The 24,001-nt window shown below is 40.2% G+C and overlaps 1 protein-coding gene across 4 annotated transcripts in view; it reads right to left on the bottom strand.

Moving 5' to 3' along the window:
* SIL1 (SIL1 nucleotide exchange factor) overlaps positions 1–24,001 on the bottom strand; it is a 220,915-nt gene that overhangs the window by 74,593 nt on the left and 122,321 nt on the right. For all 4 annotated transcript variants that reach the window (XM_041763602.1, XM_041763604.1, XM_041763603.1 and 1 more), the window contains exons 4-6: positions 18,467–18,587; positions 12,289–12,388; positions 794–985 (exon numbers count right to left, since the gene is read on the bottom strand). In XM_041763602.1, coding sequence (XP_041619536.1) covers positions 794–985; positions 12,289–12,388; positions 18,467–18,587 — 413 coding nt within the window. The remainder of the gene's footprint in view (positions 1–793; positions 986–12,288; positions 12,389–18,466; positions 18,588–24,001) is intronic.

Raw genomic sequence — 24,001 nt, 5'->3', positions numbered from 1 at the left:
TTCCAAGGGGGTCTTAAAATCAAGGATAAAATCATAAAGAGCATGATATTCCCAATTACACCTCTCTGAATCTCTAACCTTTTCACTTTATCTATGCTACCCTCTCCAGTATTTCCCAGGTCCTTAATCTCTCCAAGCTCTTCTTAACCTCAAAATCTTTGCACATGCTGTTTCCTCTGCCTATAGTACTCCGATTCAAGGGTTGGCAAACTTTCTCCAAAGGGCCTGCCTGATAGTAATTATTTGTGGTTTTGTCAGCCACAAGATTTCTGTCACAACTCTTCAACTTCTGCACTGCTAGCATAAAAATAGCCCAAAACAACAATACATAAGGAAACAGATGTAGCTGTGCCCCAATAAAACTTGATCTACAAAAGCCTTTCTCAATACCCCTGATTAGGCTAAATTCCCGTTATATACTCCCAGACTACTTTCTGGAGCCCTTATCACAACCTCAAGTTCAAGCTATCTCATTATTATATTGTTACTTGCTCGTTATTCAATTGTTCATTATTTAATTGTTCCCTCTTTCAGACTATAAGCTACATGAAACAGGGACCATGGCTGTTGTATAATTGTGTTGAAAAAATAATGGAGTTAAGACTGCAAATGAAAAAAAGATTAGCCTTTTCTTCTAGAATGTATCTTATAGCTATTGGCCTAGGTTAAAACTACTATAAGCCCTGAGAGATAAGTAAAGATGTTGATGCTATTTTCTTAGGATTTAGGGCAGGCAGGTTTGTTGCTGAAGATGTTACTTAAAAGTCAGATTTATGGAAAAAAAATACTATACCTGATGGACATAATATTCAAGATCAAAGAGAGCAGCAATCTTCTCTTCTAGGCTGGAGCTGGAACTATTGAACTTGTTGATCAGCCGTACCATGATCTGCATGTCAGTCTCAATGACAACATTCAGCTCCTCAAAGTCCTTCTTCAGCTCCTCAATGGGGCGAAAGAATCGTTTAACCTTGGCCTGTCTTGCCTAAGAAGATAATTGAAGTAAAGAGATAATTAGATCAATTGGAGAGATCTCCCCAGGACACTTGTCGTTTACCATGAATGCCCATTCTTGCAGAACCGCTGCTCCAGGATTCAAAACCTTTCATCTGTACTATCAAAAAATTCCCCAACAGGAATGGCTCATTTTATTGCACTTCATTTTGTCACACTTAGAGATGTTATGTTTTTTACAAATTGGAGGTTTATGGAAACCTGCATTTAGCTACTCTACCAGCGCCATTTTTCCAACAGCATTTGCTCACTCTGTGTCACATTTGGTAATTCTTGCAATATTTCAAACTTTTTCATTATTATTATATTTGTTATGGTGGTCTGTGATCAGTGGTATCTTATGTTACTATTGTAATTGTTTTGGGTGCCACAAACCACACCCATGTGAGACAGTGACTTAACTGATAAATGTTGTGTGTTGACTGTTCCACTGATAGGCCATTAATTCCCTCCTCTCTCTGCTTCTCCTTGGGCCTATTTCCTGAGACACAGTGATACTGAAATTAGGCCAAGTAATAACCCTATAATGACCTCTTAAGTGTTCAAGTGAAAGAGTCTCATGTCTCACTTTAAAGCTAGAGATGACTAGGCTTAGCGAGGCTGGCATGTCAAAAGCTGAGATACCAAAAGACAAGACTCTTTTTTTTTTTTTTTAAGTTCTTATTTATTTATTCATGAGAGAGAGAGAGAGAGAGAGGCAGAGACACAGGAAGAGGGAGAAGCAGGCTCTATACAGGGAGCCTGACATGGGACTCGATCCCAGGTCTCCAGGATCAGGCCCTGGGCTGAAGGTGCCGCTAAACCTCTGAGCCCCCCAGGCAGCCCAAGACAGGACTCTTGTGCCAGTTAGCCAAATTATGGATGCAGAGTTCCTGATGGAAACTGAAAGTACTACTCCAGTGAACACACAAGTGAAAAGAAAGCAAAACAGTGGCACTGCTAATATGGAGAAAGTTTTAGTGGTCTGGATAGAAGATCAAACCAGCCATAACATTTCCTTAAACCAAAGCCTAATCCAGAGCAAGGCCCTAAAATCTCTCCAATTCTATGAAAGCTGAAAGAAGTAAGGAACCTGCAGAAGAAAAGTCTGAAGCTAGCAGAGGTTGATTCATGAGGTTTAAGAAAACAAGTCATCTCCGTAACATAAAAGTGCAAGGTGAAGCAAGTGCTGATATGCAAGTTGCAGTAAGTTATCTGGAAGATCTAGCTAATTCATGAAGGTGGCTACACTCAGCAATAGATGTTCAATATAGATGAAATATCCCTCTATTGGAAGATACCATCTAAGACATACAGAGCTAGGGAAGAGAAGTCAATGCCGGGCTTCAAAGCACAGGCTGATTTTCTTGTTAGGGCCTAATGCAGCTGCTGATTTTAAGCTGAAACCAATGTTTATTTACTATTCCAAAAATCATACAGCCCATAAGAATTAAGCTTAATCTACTTGGCCTGTCCACTATAAATGGAACAACAAAGCCTGGATCACAGCATGCCTATGTAAACATGGTTTACTAAATATGGCAAGATCAATGTTGAGACCAACTGTCCGAAAAAAAATTTTTTCCCCCAAAATATTACTGCTTATGGACAATGCACTTGGTCACCCAAGAGCACTAAGGGAGATGTATGAGATTAATGTTATTTTCATGCCTGCTAACATAACAGCTATTCTGCAGCCCATGGATCAAGGAGTCATTTTGACTTTCAAATCTTATTTATAATATAACAAGAAAATACATTTCATAAGGCTATAATTGGCATAGATAGTGATTCCTTTAATGGATTTGAGCAAAGTAAACTAAAAACCTGTTGAGAACTATTCACCATTCTAGATACCATTAAGAACATAATGGGGGCAGCCCGGGTGGCTCAGCGGTTTAGCACCGCCTTCAGCCCAGGGCCTGATCCTGGAGACCTGGGATCGAGTCCCACATTGGGCTCCCTGCATGGAGCCTGCTTCTCTCTCTGCCTGTGTCTCTGTCTCTCTCTCTCCCTGTGTCTCTCTCCCTGTGTCTGCCTGTGTCTCTCATGAATAAATAAAATCTTAAAAAAAAAAAAAAGAACATAATAGGAAGAGGTCCAACTATCAACATGCATAGGAGTTTGGAAGAAGTCAATTTAGCACTCATGGATGATGGTGATGAGTTCAAGTCTTCAGTGGAGAAATTAAGTGCAGGTGTGGTGGAAATAACAATAAAATTAAAATTAGAAGTGGAGCCTGAGAATGTGACTCAATTATTGCAATATGATAAAACTTTAACAAATGAAAAATTGCCTCTATGGGTGAGCAAAGAAAGTAGTTTCCTGAAATGGAATCTACTCCTAGTGAACATGCTGTGAAGACTGTTGAGAGGACAACAAAGGATTTAGAATACTACAAACTCAGTTGATGTAGTATTCTACAAGTAGAAGGGTTTGAGAGAATTGACTCCAACTTTTTTTTTAGAAATTTTATTTACTTATTCATGAGAAACACACAGACACAGGCAGAGGGAGAAGCAGGCTCCCTGTGGGGAGCCCAATACAGGACTCAATCCCAGGACCCCAGGATCATGACCTGAGCTGAAGGTAGATGCTCAATCACTGAGCCATCCAGGTATCCCGAATTGACTCCAATTTTGAGAGAAGTTCTACTGCGGTATAATATTATCAAACAGCATCACATGCTACAGAGAAACTACTCATGAAATTGTTCAAGGTGGCAAACTTCACTGTTGTCTTAAGAAATCGCCACAGCCACATTACGTTCAGCAACTACCACCCTCATCAGTCAAGTAACCATCAGTATTGAGGCAAGACCCTCCACAAGCAAAATGATTACAACTGACCAAAAGCTTGAGGTAGTTATAGCATTTTTTAGCAATCAAGTACTTTCTGAATTAAGGTGTGTACATTATTTTATAGACATAATATTATAGCACATTTAGTAGACTGCAGTACAGAGTAAACGTAACTCTTATATGCACTAGTAAACAAAAGAATTAAACTGACTTGATTTATTGCAGTGGTCTAGAATCAAACCCATACTATCTTCAAGGCACACCTGAACCTTTTACGATGCCCACAGAAAAGAACCCTCAGTCTACCCATATAGATCTCTACCCCAAAAACACACCAAGATTTTCCAAGGTTCACTTATCCCAGTCTGACTTCTCCTGTTCAAGAAGAATGGAAAGTCTTCTTGTTGCAATCAGAGGTCAGAGGAAGCAATGCAAGCCCACCTTTAACCCCTAACCTCAGTTGAAAAGGTTGAGATCTAAGGTGGAATAATCTATACCTTGGCTCTGTATCTTCCTACCATCATTGAATATCTTTACTTTGCCCTGCCCAATTCAGCCACATTTTAAAGAAACCGGGACATAGCAAACTGTGGGTAAAAGAGCTATCAGAGTGGGAACAATTTGCTGATGAAAATTAAATCACTGTCATTACTGTCAATCTAACTACAGGTGTACAATTTGTTCAACTGTTTGAAGTGGCTAAATTACTGTATGTACTACACTCAAGTCTCAATTTTCTCTCAATACCTCCCCACCCTACACACATACAAAAATTTTAAATGAATTTATGTTGGAGGTGAATAAAAGACTTTAATTAGATATTTTATACATGTGACACTCCCATTTTCTTCCCAATTTTAGAGGACAGTGCTTATAAATAGAGTCCGGAAGGTCACAGTGGTATGCGTCTCTATCTTCCAAGAAAAATTAAAAGGCACGAATATTTATAAAAAGCAGAATGATGAGCAGCTGTCAGCTCCAAATTGCTCATCTATTACCTATGTATTTTCTCCCCAGTTACAAGTACTCCACAGAAACATCAACCAAAGAAATGAATCAGCCTCCCTTAAAAAAGATAAGCTTCTAGCAGAGCAATCACATCTAGGGGATGTCATATCCTGCTTCTTTGGGCTAAAACAATAGTGAAATGTTCTCCCTACACCGAGCTAAAGGACTCTGGACGGTCGCCAAAGACAGGGCAAAGAGGTTTGGGGAAGCTGAGTCACTGCCTAGAGCTGTGGGATGACAGGCAAGTGAACAGGGTAAGAAACAAGTCATCTCCACTTCATGAAAGTGATGTGTACTGGGCCCTCAAGAAGACGCCCGTTTTTAAGGGGGGAAGAAACTTTTTATTTTGCAATAATTATAAACTCACAGAAAGTTACAAAAATATTATAGAGAGTGCCATGTACCTTTGGTTCAGCTTACCCTGATGGTAACATCTTACATAACAACAATACACTAATAAAACCAAGAAAATGACAAAGGTACCATACTGTTAACTAGACTATAAGCCTTACTCCGATTTTACCAGCTTATACATGTGCACGCTTGCATGTATGTGCATATGTATTATTCTACGCAATTTTATCCAATATATATATATATTCATGTATCCACCAGAACAATCAGGCTACTGAACTATTCCACCACCACCAAACACTTCCACTGTGCTGACCCTTATATCTGCAACTCACACTCCCACCCACTCCTGTGCCCTGGCAACCCACTAATTTGTTCTCTATCTCTTTAATTCTGGCATTTAGACAATGTTATAAAGGTGGAATCACAAAGTCTGTAATCTTTTGAGGTAAGTTTTTTAATGAACATAATATACTTGAGATCTATCCAAGTTACCACACATTTATTGTTAATGCTGAGTGGTATTCCATTATGGAGATGTAGAGTTTGCTTAACCATGCACCTGTTGAACATGTGAGTTGTTTCCAGGTGTTGGTTATTATGAATAAAATCACACAAATACTTGTATGAAGGTTTTGATATAAATTCAAGTTCTGATTACTCAAGATAAATGCCCACAAGTACATCTGCTGGGTCATACATTAAACATGTTTGGTCTTATAAGAAACTGCCTATTTTCCACAAAGTGACCGTACCATTTTACATACTCAGCAACAGTGTATGTAACACACAGTTTCTCCACATCTCCACACAGTATTTAGCATTATCACCACTTTTGTTTTAGGTATTTTAACAGTTGTATAGTGATAGTTCATTGTAGATTTAATTTGCATTTCTCCAAAAGCTAATGATATTTAACATCTTTTCATATGCTTATTTGCCATCCACAAATCCTTGTCAGTGAAATATTTGTCTGTTGGTTTCCTTTCTCCATTCTCTAAATACATTATTGGTTTTTACTGTTGAGCTTTGCAAGTTCTTTACGTTCTAGATACAAGTCTTTAATCAGATACTGTCTGCTTTGCACAGATCTTATATTCATCAAGTTCAAATACTATAGCTTCAGTAACCCTGTTCTCCCAACACTACTCAAGTTTCAGTTACTCCAAATTTCATTTAACTGTAACTGCATAAATTACAAACTTTGCCACTGGATCTTTAGTCCACAACTCACTAATGTAACATAAATGCTTATGATGAGGAGTGGCTGGTCATAACACTTCTTTCCAAGTCCATCCGATGGGTCACTGCAAATTCATCACTCAGTTCATATACAGATGTCAAGTGTGTAGTTGTAGGATATCCTCATCCTCCAGTGACAAACCCAAGTAACATTTTATAAAAAATGGATAATCAAAAGAAAGAAGTGGCCAAGAAAAATGAAAGTACAGTAAAAAAACTAACAGTGATAACTCTGACAGTGAAATCCACATTGAATGTATATGGAACTACAGAAGATGTAATTTTTGCTTCAACTATCAAACATTACTTTCATTTTTTTAAAAAATTTATTTATTCATGAGAGACACACACACACACACACAGAGGCAGAGACACAGGCAGAGGGAGAAGCAGGCTCCCCTCAGGGAGCCCGATGTGGGACTTGATCCCAGGACCAGGGATCACGATGCCTTGAGCTGAAACAGATGCTCAACTGCTAGGCCACTCAAGCGTCCCTGGTCTTAGTAGTTTCAAATGAAAAATGCACTGTCAATCATTGTCCCTAAGGTAGCATGTTGTTTCTGACTGTTTTCAACATTTTTTCTGTATTTACTTTTCAGAGGTTGACTGTGAAGAGTTATAGTGTTGATTTCTCCAGAGAAATCCTACTTTCATCCTACTGAAAATTCAGTTTCATGGATCTATTCATTTATGCCCTTCACCATATTTGGGGATTCTTCCATCTTTATTTCTTAGTGTATTTTTTCATTATTTTTCAGTACTCTTTCTCCCTTCCTAAGACTCCAATGACAGAAACATTAAGTATTTTGTTGTAATCTCACAGGTCCCTAACCCTGTTTTCATTTTTTTCCCCTATTTATTTAGATTTTGTAGTCATTTTTATCTCTCTTCAAGTTTACTGGTTCTTCTCTTTCCCTGCTGAGCCCTATTCAGTGATTTTCAAACATTTTTAGTTGTATTTTTTGAGTTCTAAAAATTCCACTTGATTTTTTTATATCATCTACTTCTTTGCTGAAGTTGTCATTTTTTCTAGTGTTCATAATCATTTGCTGAAGCATTTTTATAACTGCTTTAAAATCCTTGTTAGGTAATTCAATTTCTGTGTCATCTCACTGTTGGCATCTGTTAACTATCTTTCCTAGTTCAAGATTTGATTTTTTGTATCCTGGACATTGTGGGTGTCAAGTTTTAAGATTCTGAAATCTAATACCTCTTCCTTTTCAGCAAGCAGTTAAAATGTTTCCTTTTTTTTTTTTTTAATAGATTTTATTTATTTATTCATGAGACACACAGAGAGAGAGAGGCAGAGACACAGGCAGAGGGAGAAACAGGCTCCATGCAGGGAGCCCAAAATGGGACTCGATCCTGAGTCTCCAGGATCACGCCCTGGGCCAAAGGCGGCGCTAAACCTCTAAGCCACTGGGCCTGCCCAAATGTTTATGTTTAATACACTGGTTCTGTCCTTGTCTTGCTATGATTCTAAGACAGTTTAGTTTCCAGACCCTTTGCAGAGTTGTTTTAGTCTGTTTCCTTTATATCCTATCAAAGGCTCATCTAGAAACCTGGCAATATTCCACACTGTGTTTCAGTTCCCAAGTCTTCTGCTGTGTTAATTCTAGTCAGTTTCTCACGTGGGTCACCAGAGAGCAAGCCCAAGACTTCATTTGTGAAATCCATTTCCCCAGCTCCCTTCTCTCCAAAATCCTACCATTACTCTCTAGTTAGGAGGAGGAAGAACATCAATTGTCACCACTGGACTCTACAATAGGCAAGATGTCCTTCCTTGGCCCCTTTATCACCTGGTAGGGGAACTGAAACACTGCTTCATTACTGCTGGTGTGAGGGTGGAAGTTCAGACTCCTCACTTACCCTCACTGACAACTCCATGGAGTGGGGAGCAAACTGATGCCTCACACTATCTCAGTGCCATCAAGCATAAGGTCAGACTACAGACCCTCCAACACCACCACCTCTCACTCACCAACACACACACAATGGCATCACCTCTGCTCCACGTGAAAAACCACCTTGGTAGTGTCAGGTAGGGGAAGACATTCAAATATCCTTCTTGGCCTCTACCACCACCATCCCAACAGAAGAAGCAGCCTTCTACTCCCATATGGAGGGTGGAAAATCAGGCTCTACACTTGGTGTCTGCGGGTACCACACCAGGAGGAGAAACAGAGAATAGTCTCCTACCATTGGGCAGAGGACAGAAATTCCAGCTCTCTGTTCAATACTCACTGATGCCACCTTGGTCAAGTAACAGAATACTGCATCACACTGTATCACTGTCATCAAAAGCATGTATTAGTTCAGCCTATCCACTTGGCTTCTGTTGATACCATTCTGGTGGAGGCATGAGGACAGCCTGCTACCACCAAGTGAGAGGTGGAAATCCAAGTTTCCCATTCAACTTCCACTGGTATTAAGGGTGGGGTGGGAGATTACCATGGTCTTTGGCTAAAGCATTGTCCAAAAGGGTTTAGTTCTATTAGGCTGCCCTTTTCCTAGTAATTTCTCTAGAAAGAGTAGGGCTTTAGGACGCCTGGGTGGCTCAGCGGTTGAGGGTCTGCCTTTGGCTCAGGGTATGATCCCAGGATCCAGGATAGAGTCCCACACTGGGCTCCCTGCATGGAGCCTGCTTCTCCCTCTGCCTAGGTCTCTGCCCCGCCTCCCTCTCTTTCTGTGTCTCTCATGAATAAATAAATAAAATCTTAAAAAAAAAAGTTGGGCTTTTTTCTATCTGTACCTGTTAGCATTTCCTAGGTGTAGTCTTCTCCAATGCCCACTCTGGGATATATAAAGGGCAAAAAAATGCCCAATCATGTTATTCTTCAAGAAAGCCAGTCTGCTTTCTTCTTCCTATCTTTTAGAGCCCTCTTATATTTGCTTTTAATATCATCATGTCCAAGGTTTTTAGTTGTACTTAGCAGGAGAAATAGTAAGAAATGAGTCTACTTTATCTTGTTCAGCATCAAAAGTTTAAGAAGGTCGTATTTTTAAATGGAGCAATTTATAGGATACAGGTGAACAACAGCTGACATAATAAAGTACCAAGCCATTTGTATGGTAATAGAGGTATACAAAGATCAGATCCAATAGCAACAGCCCAAATCTGTTTGGCTAGATAGAGCTTTTCCACAAGGCAAGGGATTCTGGGAAGGACCAATTCATTTAAATCTAAGGTACCAACACAAACAAAAGAATTGGTGCCCTTCCCCCTAAAAAACCAAGTTACAAAAACATTCATTCAATTGATAGGATATGCCACAATATTTGACAGTATTGTCTTTATAAATAGCAAAAGCACCATCCTGTTTTTGCAAGCCACCATAAACTTGAGTTTAAATACTGATAAACATAAAATAGAATGCCATTTGCAGCCAGGAGCTTGAGACATGTCAGAAACTCCCCATGCGACTTCAAGTCAACTTATTTGCCAGTCCCAAGGGCACTGATAATGAACTGAGTCAATCCCAACAGGCTCCAAATGAAACCAGCAGAAAAACACCAGGCTCCAACACCTCAAGTGAAGAAGCCAACAATCTATACCTCATAGAAGTAAAGAAAGAGTGTATTAGCTGTATCTTCCAAATGGCAACAGACTTAAACCAGCTTGAAAAGGGATCCTGCATTTGGGTCCTGCTCTTGGGGTCTCCTCTTGCAATGGGAGAAGATTCTTTTTAATTGCAAAAACCATCAACTGAAAACTTCATCTCTTGCTTTTACATTTAATAGATATTTTATTTTATTTTTTCAAATTTTCATTTAAATTCTAGTTAGTTAACATACAGTGCAATATTGATTCAAGGAGCAGAATCCATCACTTACATATAACACCTAGTGCTCATCACAAGTACCCTCCTTAAGACCCATCACCCCTCTAGCCCATCCCCCACACACCTCCCTCTATCAACCCTCAGTTTGTTCTCTATCATTAAGAGTCTCTTATGGTTTGTTTCCCTCTCTTTTTTCCCCTTTCCCATATGGTCATCCGTTTTGTTTCTTATATTCCACATAAGTGAAATCATATGGTATCTGTCTTTCTCTTATTTAGCATAATACACTCTAGCTCCACCCACATCACTACAAATGGCAAGCTTTCGTTCCTTTTGATGGCTGAGTAATGTTTCACTGTGTGTGTGTGTACCACATCTTCTGTATCCATTCATCAGCTGATGGACATTTGGCCTCTGCAGTAATTTGACTGTTGTTGATAACGCTGCTATAAACATCAAGGTGCATGTACCTCTTCAAATCAGTATTTTGTGTCCTTTGGGTAAATAGCTAGTAATGCAATTGCTGTATCATAAAGGAATCTATTTTTAACCTTTTGAGAAACCTCTATACTGTTTTCCAGAGTGGCTGCAGCAGTTTGCATTCTCATCAACAGTGTAAAAGGGTTCCCTTTCTCCATAATCTCACCAACATTTGTTTCCTGAGCTGTCCATTTTAGCCATTCTGATAGGTGTGTGGTTAAAAATATTTTCTTAGTATTCCTATTTTTCTATACAAACTTTACTATGAGAAAGAATACCATTAAAAAAAAACAAAGAGAAGAGATGGAGGTACAGAGTGTCTTCCACCATCCACAGAGAAGACAAGGATCAAGCCCACATGGAGCACATAGTGAGGGGATGATGAGTGAGAATGAGCCCAACCCCTGGCCACAGGAACATCAATCTCTGTTCTAAGCACGTAGGCACACATTGTTCTCCTCTGCTGGCCTCAACTTCACCAGGTGAGAGTATTTGATTTTCCGCACCCTCCTAGCCTGTGGTAGGATGAAATTTTAACTATCACTTTCCTAAAACCACTGTTGCTGCTACTGCTATCCTTCTACTTATCTTCTCATACCATATACCCTCTCCATGTTGGCAAATGTGACTACGCTAAGATGCGGGAAGTCATGGAGAACATGGTCTGCATATTAACACAGCCTAATTAGGTCCTCTCTGACACCAGGAAAAAGAAAAAGGCTCATTTGTCCCAGAAACGCTTAGCTCTGAAGGATCTGAGTGATCTAAGGTTTCCTCCACTTAACATACAAACTGTCAAGAACCTGATGCTGCCCTTCCAAGATAGTGCCAGGATTCCAGGGCACTGGCAGAGAGACAGACAAAGCAAAAGAGGACTGTAAGGAGGATAAGAGGAAGAGAGAACTTAGAAAGGTCTCCAAAGTAGCCATCAGAGGAGCTTCTTTCAAGGATAGGACTCAAGTGGAAATGTAAAAAATGATGTGGGACATTCTCTGGCTATCACATCAGTTCATGATCCATCGCAAGTGTAAGATTTCTTTCTGGTATAAGCCTGCACCTACAAGCCCTCCCAGACATTAGGGGCAAAGGGCTATGATTCTCTCTCTTTCTCCTTTTCATTCCCTTAGTTTGTACACAAATTTAGAACTGGAGGAAACCTCAGCCATCCTCTTGTTCCACCACTGTGTTGTACGTTTAAGGAACCTGAAGCCTGGAATAGGCAATACATTTGCTATACATGTTCAAAGGACAAGGACAAGGATCAAGGCTTCCTTCCCAGCCCAGCTGCTCTGTTCCTTAAGCTTGTATCTGATCCAAGTGTGAGAAGATCTGTTTTAATCTCTATACTCCTCACTCCTGTCTGTAATAACGAAGAGTATGATTATCTCTGCTTTATGCCTCATTTTCCCCATGTAATGCAAAGTTGGATCCTAAACAATGAAATGCTCCCAGCACTGGTATATTTTTTTAAGTAGTCTATAAAGGATTTCTTATTTGGTATTAACTGCCCTTTAAGTTATTCCAGTATTATTGCCATAACCCCATGCTTATTTTAACAGCTTCAGGAAGAAGTGATTCCCATCAAGGCCATTCAGTAGGCTTACTAACTCCCTGGAGAGATCACACACCTTGTCTTCCTTTGAACTCTCCACTTCTGCTCCCTCCTTGAATTTTGCCAGTGCGCTCTTGAGGTCCTGAGATGTGTAGGTGTTGGTGTTGATGTCCAGCCTGTCCAAAGATAAGGTTAGAGTCAGGAAGGAAGTATCATCTTTCCCAAGAAAAAACCACTTCTCCCACCATAGGGTAGGCACTCCAAAACAAAGCAAGCCAGGCCAGCTCAAACTCAGAGTGTACCACTCTAGCTTCACCTTTGGTTAGCCACAAGTCAACAGGTAGTTTTACCTTGAAGGTAGAGGAGAAAATACACAATTGAAGATGGTTCATTTCATCAAAGAGGAGGAAATGCATGGGCCAGACAGAGGCCTATCATGGACGGAGAGCTCTCAGCAAGGTACTCAGCAGAAGTAAATCTGGAATGTTTGTGCAATGCTATTCTGCAGCATGTGACAGAGCAGGACCCCCTGGAGGAGAGTGGGCACAGCACCCTATTTATATTCTTCTAGTAAAGGGACAAGTCGGACCTGAGCCTCCCTTACATGTACATGGACTGATTTCACAAGGCAGCCTTCCTTCACAAAAACAGGTTGGATAAATTCATACCTTAACATCAATTCCTGGGCACAGAGTAGATGCAGGAGGGATGTGTTAACCTGACCAAGGAATGAGCTTGAGATATCAAAGACTAGAAGCAAAGCCAACCATCTTCCAAAGTTGGCCTCCAAGGAGAGAGAGAAAAGCAACCAGGGCTTTACTCATTTAGTCTTTGATTCAGCCTAGAGACCCCTTGGAGCCCTGAGAAAAACACTCACCTTTTCCAAACCCCAATCCTCATAAACTAATTAATAATAGCTAATACTCCCAGTTTTTGAGGACGTAACCATGTGAGTCACTGTTCTAATCCTTTAAAATTATTTCATTCAACTGATACCACAATCCTAAGAGGCAGGGAAAATGATCCCTCTTCCAGAAAAGCATCACCCACAGCCAGTAGCATGAGGATGCCACTGCCCCTTATCCCTAAGAGAGAGGTAACTATTTGAGGGTACAGCTTGAACAGATTACCCTTGCCCTCCTCTAAGACTTGGTCAGGACAAATCCCATTATGTATCTTATCTCTATTTACGGCCCTAAACTCCCACTCTTCCAGACCACTAGCCATCACCCATTCTCAGCCCAAACTATACACCCACCCAAGTGTGCACATGTGTGACTGCACACAGAGACATAAAACCACTTTCAGCTGGTATTATCACTTCATTCTTCACTCAGAAAAATAGATGCTATCATCAAGAACCCCTTCATATTCCCCTCATCAGCTCTATACACCAACTTCCACCAAATCTACATTCTCTGCTTTCCCTTCCATGGCAATGGATAACAGTGTCCTTGCTCCTATTTTTTTTTTTTAATTTTTTATTTATTTATGATAGTCACAGAGAGAGAGAGAGAGGCAGAGACACAGGCAGAGGGAGAAGCAGGCTCCATGCACCGGGAGCCTGACGTGGGATTCGATCCCGGGTCTCCAGGATCGCGCCCTGGGCCAAAGGCAGGCGCCAAACCGCTGCGCCACCCAGGGATCCCTGTCCTTGCTCCTATTAACCTTATGTTCCAGATCCCACTTCCCTTTTCAAAAGCTTTAACTCTCATTATTATACTGCTCCCTCCTTTCTGCATCCTCAATTTCTCTCTTTGGTTAGATTATTCCTTTGAATATATCAAGACTCTTCTGACTCCAGAGTCTCTAATTATCATGCCATTTCCATGCTCTCCTTCAGAGTAAAACTTTATAAACACATTTCTTAATTCACTATTCTCATATTCGTGACTGCTACTTACACTGCTATTCGTTCTAATCTGGATTCAGTTCCCACACCCTACTAAAACTTCTCATCAAAATTACTAAAATAATTGATGATATTAATGGACTAATGGACTCTTTACTCATGTCATGCTCCTCAAGCACTCTGCAGCATTTACACAGTTCACCCTTCCCTCCTTGAAACACTCTCCTTCCTAGTTTCTTGTTACTACATTCTGTTGCTTCTTCCCCTTCTTCCCTCCTTTGACTCTTTTGCTGGTTCCTCATCTCCTACCTGAACCCTATATACTGGAATGCCTTATAGTTCAATCCTGAATAATCTTCTCTATCTCCACATTTTTCCCTAGTTCTTTTAAAAAATCTGTCAGGCAAAAAAAAAAAAAAAAATCTGTCAGGCAATGATGCCCAAATTTCTATCATTGACCCAATCTTCTCCACTGAGTATCAGCCAGACTCTGGGACAACTACCTGACACATCATGGATCTCAGATGTTCATCAGGCACCCCAAACTTACTATATCTAAAACACAGGTCTTGATGTTTCTCCTCATAAATCTGTTCCTCTCCCAATTTTTTTCTATTTCAAAAAAATGTTGGTACTTCCAACAACCTAACTGTATTAAATCTCCAAAACAAAGCTTTATCTCAAATACCTCCCCATCACCTTCTTTAAACCCCTAAATCTATATTGTAAGCAAGTCCTGCTGCACTACCTCCAAATTAAATCTCCAAACCCATCCCTCTCCATCACAACACTCTAGACTAAGCCACCACTATGTTTTACATCATCCACTGAAACGACACCCTAATTGTCTCTCTGTGCTTCTTCTTTTGTCCACCTTCAACCTATTCTCCATATACACAGCAACTACACTAACTTTCCTAAACTGTATTATATTAAACCACTCTCCCACCCCAAATCTTCCATTGGCTTTCCATTATATTTCTAGTTAAATCAAGAATGCTCAACATGCATCATCAAACTCCACATGATCTGACCCCTCATCAGGCTGCTCTTCAAAATCATTTATTACTCTTCCTTCTTCCCTTACTCTCTAGTCACCCTAGTCATTTTCCTGTTTTCCAAATTTGATGAAGACTTTTCTGTAACTAGCTAGAGACTCTTTTTCCCTCTGCCTGAGATGCTCTAACCTTAAACCTATAAAATTAACTCTTTGCATGACTAAATCCCAGTCATTCTTTAGGTCTCAGTTCAAATAGCATTTTAATGAGGTCTTTCAAACCATCCTATCTAACGGGGCCTTCTCCAGGGACTGATTACCTTGTTTATTTCTCCTCTACTTTCTACCATTATCTACCAATTTCTATCATTAAGTAATTACTTTACTTGCATTTTGATTTTTCTGTTTTCCTGGCTGTCAGCCTCCGTAATGCTGGCATCCTGTTTTGTTTACTACTGTACCCCTAATACATGGCACACAGGCACTTAATAGGTCTTTTGTGAGATGAATGAAGGGAGCAAGGAAATGGTCATCTGGCCCACTCCCTAAACCACAATGCCATATTGTACCATGGTAAACGCTCAACTCAAGATGGGACAACCTGGATGTACTCTGTTCCTCAGCCCTCTGAACATAAGAAGGTGATTGAAAGAAGATGGTTGTTCCAGGGCAAAAAGATACAATCTCAAGATGTTGACAGGGATATAGACTAACACCAATGGAGGTGACAATGCTCAACACATAAATAGTAAGAGAAAACCCTGTTTCTAGGAACCAAATACACACTGAAGGCAATGCCAGAAGAGGCCTCTAAAACAAGTCAGAGTCAGATGCCTTGTCCTAGGCATTACAGCTCTAGTTAGCAGTGTGGCCAGTCACGTATCCAGCAGAACTAGTGGAGAGCTGGCCATGGATTAGGCTAAATGGACTGTCCCCATTCCTCCTTAGCCAGTGGTTCTGAACTCTGTGATCATCAACTTCTTTGACAATCTGATGGAAAACTGTGGGTCTTGTTTGTCTTGTCCCCCAAAACAGAATAAGCGAATCAGCAAAATACTTTAACAACTGTGGAAATAAATTCTGCCCTTTAGCCTCTATTCCCATTCTGGTACTGAAGAGCCAAGAAGACACTTTTAAGTGGAATTGGAGGAGCCCAAGATGAGGTGCACCACGGAGGAAGAAGTCACCATCAAAGGCAGCCAGAAACTCACTGAGCTCACAGCAGTGAGACCCACACCACCTTGTCAATGCCTTTGGGTCACAAACCTGTTCAGACTGGTTTGCCACTATTAACAAATGCTGAGAAGGAAGAGGGTATGTCCAGTATACCCTGGAGGCCATTCCAGACTAGAACCCTCAGAAACATGCCAAAGGAGAAAAGTAAAGAAGCAGAAGTTGGGCAGTTATCTCTCTCTTATGGTGTGCCTATCACAGACCACATGAATGACTCTGATTTCTATTGTAAAAAGAGAAGAGTAACAGATAAAGCATTAACATTCCTCCTAAAGATCTATGGTCAGGTACTGGAAAACAAACTTTCCACAACAGTAAAACCAACAAACAAATTCCAAACTAATCAAGCTCCTAATTCAATATTCTTAAATCAAAAATAAAATAGGCTTTTTATTTAGAAAGTAAGACTTGGCATAGATAATGACAAAAGATCTCCTGACATACTCTGAGACACGGATATATGCATATATATGTATGTGCTAGGGATGGAGGGAGCTTGGTAGGGGTTATAACAATGAAATTTTATTCCTTCTTAGATGCCTGTAAAAAATGAATCATCATATGGCCTCTGGGTATAGGCCTATCAAGAGGGATGGGAGAAGATAAAGATCCTTCCCAGTTGGAGAGACTGTGTGGAGGACAAGTATCTCTTTATCTTATCACAATATACAGTCAAATTTTATAACCGCCCACATCTGAACAGGCTGCTCTATGGGGCTGTGGTGCTACAGGACTGAAGGTGCATATACAGGCGGGATAACCTGAGTACATCAAGGAAAAGACTCAGGTAAGAACTGGGTCTCTGCACTCTCCGTCTTATATCTAACTACAGAATATTATTGAAATAATGAAATTTCAAGGACTAACTTTGCTCAGTCCATTACTGATTGCCAATACTTGCATTATTAAAACAGGGGAATCAAACTCTTTGTTACGACCACATCATATTTTAGGTTTTGTGTGTCTTAGGGCAATTGTTCCAACTACTCAGCTCTGCCAGGTTTACAGGAAAGCAACCACAGACCATCCACAAATGAACGAGCATAGCTGTGTTCCAATAAAACTTTATTTATGGATACCAAAACTCTAAAAGCCATGAAATAGCATTTTTTTTGCTTTTTTCCAGCCATTAAAAAATGTTAAAAACAACTTAGCTTATGGGCTGTACAAAAACAAGTAGCAGTCTCAATACGGCCCAGGGGCCATAGTCTGCTGGTCCTTGTGTTAGAAACCTCATAATTGTTTTGTTTTTTTTTTTTAAGATTTTATTTATTTATTCATGAGAGACACAGAGAGAGAGCGAGAGAGAGAGCGAGAGAGAGAGCGAGAGAGAGAGAGAGAGAGAGAGGAGAGGGGCAGAGATACAGGCAGAGGGAGAAGCAGGCTCCATGCAGGGAGCCTGACGTGGGACTTGATCCTGGGTCTCCAGGATCAAGCCCTGGGCTGAAGGCAGCGCTAAACCACTGAGCCAACTGGGCTGCCCTCATGATTGGTATTTATGACCTTTCAAATTGCCAAATCTAGCAGCCCCTGCAAACTCCATGCCTCCTCCACTCTCATGTAAAAAGGAACTTGCATATAATACTGAATAACTCAAGCCAAAGAATAGAAAAAGAGAGACAAATTGTCCAAAAAATTAAGTAATCTAAACTGGTTATTAAAAAATAAAGCAATCTCTTAGCATTGGAAAGTTTTATCCTACAAGAAAGCCTGTTTTAGTATGGACTAACAAGAGAAAAAGTTAGTCTGAATTAAAGACTTTAAAATGCAATTTTATTGTTCACCAAGGAAGTATTACTGGCAAAGCAGAAGGCCCAACAGGCCTGTTTTAATGAATAGATGACTCATCTGTAATCAGTGCATTAATTGTTGAGATTCAAATGGGTGCTCTTAAAGTACTGGGAAAAATAGCTTCATTTTTAAAACAGGTTAAGCATTCCCCCTACAGTCTTTTCTAAAGTATCCATTTGCTTTGCAAACTATTTCCTTCCAAAGATTCTACAAGTAAACTTTCTCAAAACCTTGACAGATTTATCACAAATTCTATACTACTAAATTTCAAATTTTAAAAAAAGCCACATGAATTTGGGTAAGAAACATTACCTTGTCGTTACTTTCAGTATTACAAAATCAATGTTGTCAACCTCCCAGTCCCGAGGGTTGTCACTGTACCTTTTGCCTTTTCTCAACCCTTTCAAATTATTTCTGTACTTGTCCTCTTCTTGGAGTTTCACTTCTCTTGCCCCAGTCTGAAGATTCAGCCGTACATGGGATCCTACAGGGACAGCCTGACCTGAAAGCCAGGAAGAAAGAGGGCTCATGAGGTATACGGTCCTTGAAGGGACACTGCAATGGAATGGTTGACTAACAAGCCAACAGATTTATTAATTCATGAAGACCAGACTCTGCTGTGTTCCATTACCTGAATCCATCCCTCCCTCTAACACACACACACACACACACACACACACACACACACACACATACACACCTCATACATATTTTCTCCTTTTGCTAACACATATCAAATGAAGGAAATGAGGCAGATGGGCAAGGGCATCTCACTTCAATTCAGAGACCAATAACCCCAGTTAGAACCTGCATCTTTAAGCTATTCTGTTTTCTTTAAAATGAGCTATAATAAGCTTTTCTGTTAATGTGCAGGTGAATAGTAAATATCTACTCATCCTTAAGGACATGGCTACATCACTGCATTCTCCATGACACCCTTCTTGCATCTCTCCTGACATTCTAAGAAAACCCCAGAGAGCTTGCCATTCCAGCAACCTCAGACCTCACCACCTCTATCTATTCATCATTAAGCTCCTTCTATGCAGCTCTCTCCTTGATGAGCTCAGGGACTGGATCTCCTCCTATTTTATTTCCAAGTCCCTAGGCCATGGAGTGATTGGAAGGTAGGAGGACAGAGCAAGCCAAGGAGGCAGGGAATGGAATCAATAGAAACTAAAAACCTATGCCCACCCATCTCAGAAGAGTCAATCCACCAGCTGAAAAAACAAGTAATGTGAACGGATGAGCTATTCGCATACATTGTACAAAAGTACTCAATGATAGTTAAAAAGGAGGTAGAGACACTACAAAAAAAGAACTGTAGGCCATTATCTCTGATGAACACAGATGTAAAGATTCTCCACAAAATATTAGCAAACCAAATCCAACAAAACATTTAAAAAATCATTTACCACGATCAAGTGGGATTTATTCCTGGGATACAAAGGTGGTTCAATATTTACATATCAATCAGTGTGATAGGTCATATCAACAAAAGAAAGCACAAAAACCATATGCTCATTTCAAGATATGCAGAAAAAGTATATGACAAAGTACAACATCCATTTATGATAAAAATCCTCAACAAACCAAGTTTAGAGGAAACATATCAACATAATAAAAGTCATCTATGAAAAACCCAGTTAACATCATGCGCAGGTCTCAAAAAAACCAGAGCTTTTTCCCAAAGATCAGGAAGACAAGAATGGTTCCCTCTCATTTATTCAACTTAATACTAGAAGTCCTAGCCACAGCAATCAGACAAGAATAAACAAAAGGCATCCAAATCAGTAAGGAAGAAATAAAACTTTCACTATTTGCAGATGACATGATATTATATGTAGAAAACTTTAAAGACCACACTAAAAAACTACTAGACCTGATAAATCAACTCAGTCAAGGCACAGGATACAAAATCAATATACAGAAATTTGATGCATTTCTATACACTAATAATGAAGTAGCAGAAAGAGAAATTATGCAATCTCATTTATAACTGCACCAAAAGTAATAAAATACTTAAGAATGTAACTAACCAGGGGCACCTGGGTGGTTCAGTGGTTGAGCGTGTGCCTTCAGCTCAGGTCACAATCCCAGGGACCTGGGATCAAGTCCTGCATCAGGTTCCCCTTGGGGAGCCTGCCCTTTCCTCTGCCTAAGTCTCTGCCTCTGTCTCTGTCTCTCTCATATAAATAAATAAAGTCTTTTAAAAAATCTATACATTTAATGCAATACCTAACAAAAGACCAAAAGCATTTCTCACAGAGCTAGAACAAATAATCCTAAAAATTGTATGAAACCACAAAGACCCTCAAAAATCAAAGCAATCTTGAAAAAGAACTAATCTGGAGGTGTCACAATACCAGATTTCAAGATATACTATAAAGCCGTACTAATCCTAACAGTATGGTACTGGCACAAAATGGACACACAGATTAATGGGACAGAATAGAGTCCAGACGTAAACCCACAATGATATGGTCAAGTAATATACGACAAAGGAGGCAAAAATATACAGTGGCAAAAAGAAAGTCTCTTCAACAAATCAGTGTTGGGAAAACTGGACCACCTTCTTACCCCATTCACAAAAATAAACTTAAAATAAATTAAGGACCTAAATGTGAGACCTGAAACCATAAAAATCCTAGAAGAGAGTACAGGCAATAATTTCTCTCACACTGGCTGTAGAAACATTTTTCTAGATATATCTCCAAAGGCAAGGGAAGCAAAACCAAAGAAAACTATTGAGACTATATCAAAATAAAAAGCTTCTCCATAGCAAAAGAAACAACAAAACAAAATGACAATCTACTGATTGGGACAAAATATTCCAAGTGATATATCTCGTAAGAGGTTAGCATCCAAAATATATATAAAGAACTTATACAGATCAACACCAAAAAAACAAATAATCCAATTGAAAAAATGGGCAGAAAATTGTGCATTATTGGTGCAAAAGCAAACTGATGCAGCCACAGCACCAGCAGAAAACAGTACAGAGGTTCCTCAAAAATTAAAAATAGAATTACCAAATGATCCAGTAATTCCACTATTGGTATTTACGTAAAGAATACAAAAAACACTAACTTGAAAAGATATATGTACTATGTTTACTGCAGCGTTATTTATAATAACCAAGATATGGAAGTAACCCAAGTGTCCATCAATAGCTGAATAGATAAGATGTGGTATATGTACAATGGAAATATTACTCATGGGCACCCCAGGTGGCTCAGCAATTTAGCGTCATCTTCAGCCCAGGATGTGATTCTGGAGACCCGGGATTGAGTCCCACGTAGGGCTCCCTGCATGGCGCCTGCTTCTCCCTCTGCCTGTGTCTCTGCCTCTCTCTCTCTCTCTCTCTCTCTCTCTCTCTCTGACTATCGCAAATAAATAAATTAAAAAAAAAAAAAAAGAAGAGACGAAAAACCGGCTCTTAAATATAGGTAGCAAACTTGCAGTTACCAGAGGGGAGGTGGGTGAGAAGGAAGGCAAAACAGGTGAAAGGGATAAAGAATATACCTATCATGCTGAGCACTGAGTAATGTATAGAATTGTTGAATCACTATATTGTACACCTGAAACTAATATAGCACTGTGTTAATTATACTGGAAATAAACAAGAATTTTTTAAAAACACTGGTTAAAAAGCAAGTGTGCAAGATCACATACTACAAACAAAATGTTACACTTCTTCATTCATACATGCAATTAACGTTTTTCAAGCAACTACTATATATATCAGGCCACTGTGGTAGGTTTTAACAATATAAAGAGCAATGTTAATGGCCACAGGGTTAGAAAATTTTAGGGAAAGGGTTCAAGATACTAGAAATCTAGAAGAGGGATCCCTGGGTGGTGCAGCGGTTTGGCGCCTGCCTTTGGCCCAGGGCGCGATCCTGGAGACCCGGGATCGAATCCCACGTCGGGGTCCCGGTGCATGGAGCCTGCTTCTCCCTCTGCTTGCGTCTCTGCCTCTCTCTCTCTCTGTGTGTGACTATCATAAATAAATAAAACTTAAAAAAAATAAATCTAGAAGAAAAACTGCTCTAACATCTCAACTTTGACTGTGTTTTCTCCTGCCAAAGGATGGCATAGCCTTGCTGATGCTGAATTTGCTTCAAGGATCAAAAAAGGATGATGAGGGGTAGCCCGGGTGGCTCAGTGGTTTAGCGCCACCTTCAGTCCAAGGGGTGATCCTGGAGCCCGAGGATCGAATCCCACGTCAGGCTCACTGCACGGAGCCTGCTTCTCCTTCTGCCTTTGTCTCTGCCCTTCTCTCTTCTCTCTCATGAATAAATAAATAAGATCTTTAAAAAATTATTTTAAAAAAGGATAACGATATAAAACCATTCTTTTAAGGGTAGTATATAGCACAAGTTCTCTCAGAACTTGATCAGATAAACCCTGACTATAAAACGGTAATGATGTAGTAAAAATTCAAGTTTTCTCAATTCTGACAGAACCGCAGTGAACTCCAAGTCCCACCAACTACCGTGTCCCCACCAGAGAACAAAGGAGCCATGAAAACACCACGCCCTCATGCTATTCTGTTCCTGCTGCTCCACTTCAGTAGGGAGTTTCTGTATCTTTGGCTAAAAAGTTAATGGGAACTTAAGTACATGAGTGTATGTGCATAATGATCTCCTTTCAACCTCAAAAGCAACCAAAATTCTTCAAGGTTAAAAAAAAATCTGTCCCAAGTAGAGTGGGAAAACCTTACTCTGGGGAGATTTTCTGAATAGGGTTAAATTGAGGGTTTAATGTGGCAAAAAGTGAGACCCAGACTGGAAAATAGGGAATCCAAAATAGAGCTGTGTGTGTAGACCAGACACACAAATCGACAGGAGACCAGGAGCACAAGAAGCAGGGAGAACTGGAAAGGCTATGGACGCAGCAGAGGACAAGGTGAGGCCAAGTGGTGGCAAGAACAAGGAACTGGCAACTTCTTTTTTTAAAGAATTTATTTATTTGTTTGAAAGAGAGAGAGAGAGAGAGAGAGAGCTAGAGAGAGCTACAAATGGTGAGGAAGGGCAGAGGGAAATGGGAGAAGCAGACTCCTTGCTGAGCAGGGAGCCTGACATGAGGCTCTATCCTAGGACCCTTAGATCATGACCTGAGCTGAAGGCAGACACTTAACTGACAGACCCACCCCAGCACACCAGACCTGGTAATTTCTGTTTTTCCTAGATCATGGGGCAATAGGTAACTTCTTCAGCATTAATCTCTGAATGTGTGAAGGCAAAAGGTTGTCAGTTTGGAGAGATCCCAAACTGACAAAACAAGAGTATATTCATGCACTTTAGTGCATGGGCTAAAAACAGGTCATCCTTGATATTCCCTTTACCTCACCAATTTCCATACCCAATGCATCTCTAAAACCTAATAATTTTTCTTGCCATAAAGTCTCTTGAATTCATTCTGTCCTCCTTACCACTGTTTTGTCCAAACCATCACCATGTCTCTTCTAGACACCACCATAGCCTTCCAGCTGGTTTCTCTATTCTACTCTTAGCTCCTGGTCCAACTTCTTTACAAAGAGCATTCTCTTTTTTCCGAAATACAAATCTGACTATGTCATTATCCCACTTTGAACCTTTTAAGGGCTTATGACTTCTCTCAGAATAAAGATGAAAGTCCTCACCATGGTCAGTGAGGCCAGTTACTATCTAGGCCCTTGTCCACTCCCTATTCTCCAGGCCACACTAGCCTTTTTCTATCCTATGAAAGAAGCATGTTCACTCCTATGGTGGGGCTGTTACCCATGCTCTTTGCTTTGCCTGGAATGTTCCTTCCAACGCCAACCTCCATCTCCCCATCTTTCCAATCCCAGCTAACAGTCACTTCCTCTCAGTGGTATCCTCTATTTCCCCAGACCAGACCTGGCCACTCCCTATAGTCTTTTGCAGCACCATG

The sequence above is a fragment of the Vulpes lagopus genome, chromosome 7, assembly GCF_018345385.1.
Source record: "Vulpes lagopus strain Blue_001 chromosome 7, ASM1834538v1, whole genome shotgun sequence".
Taxonomy (NCBI): domain Eukaryota; kingdom Metazoa; phylum Chordata; class Mammalia; order Carnivora; family Canidae; genus Vulpes; species Vulpes lagopus.
Note: the sequence above shows the minus strand (reverse complement) of the source record. Positions and strands in the feature narration are given on the sequence as shown.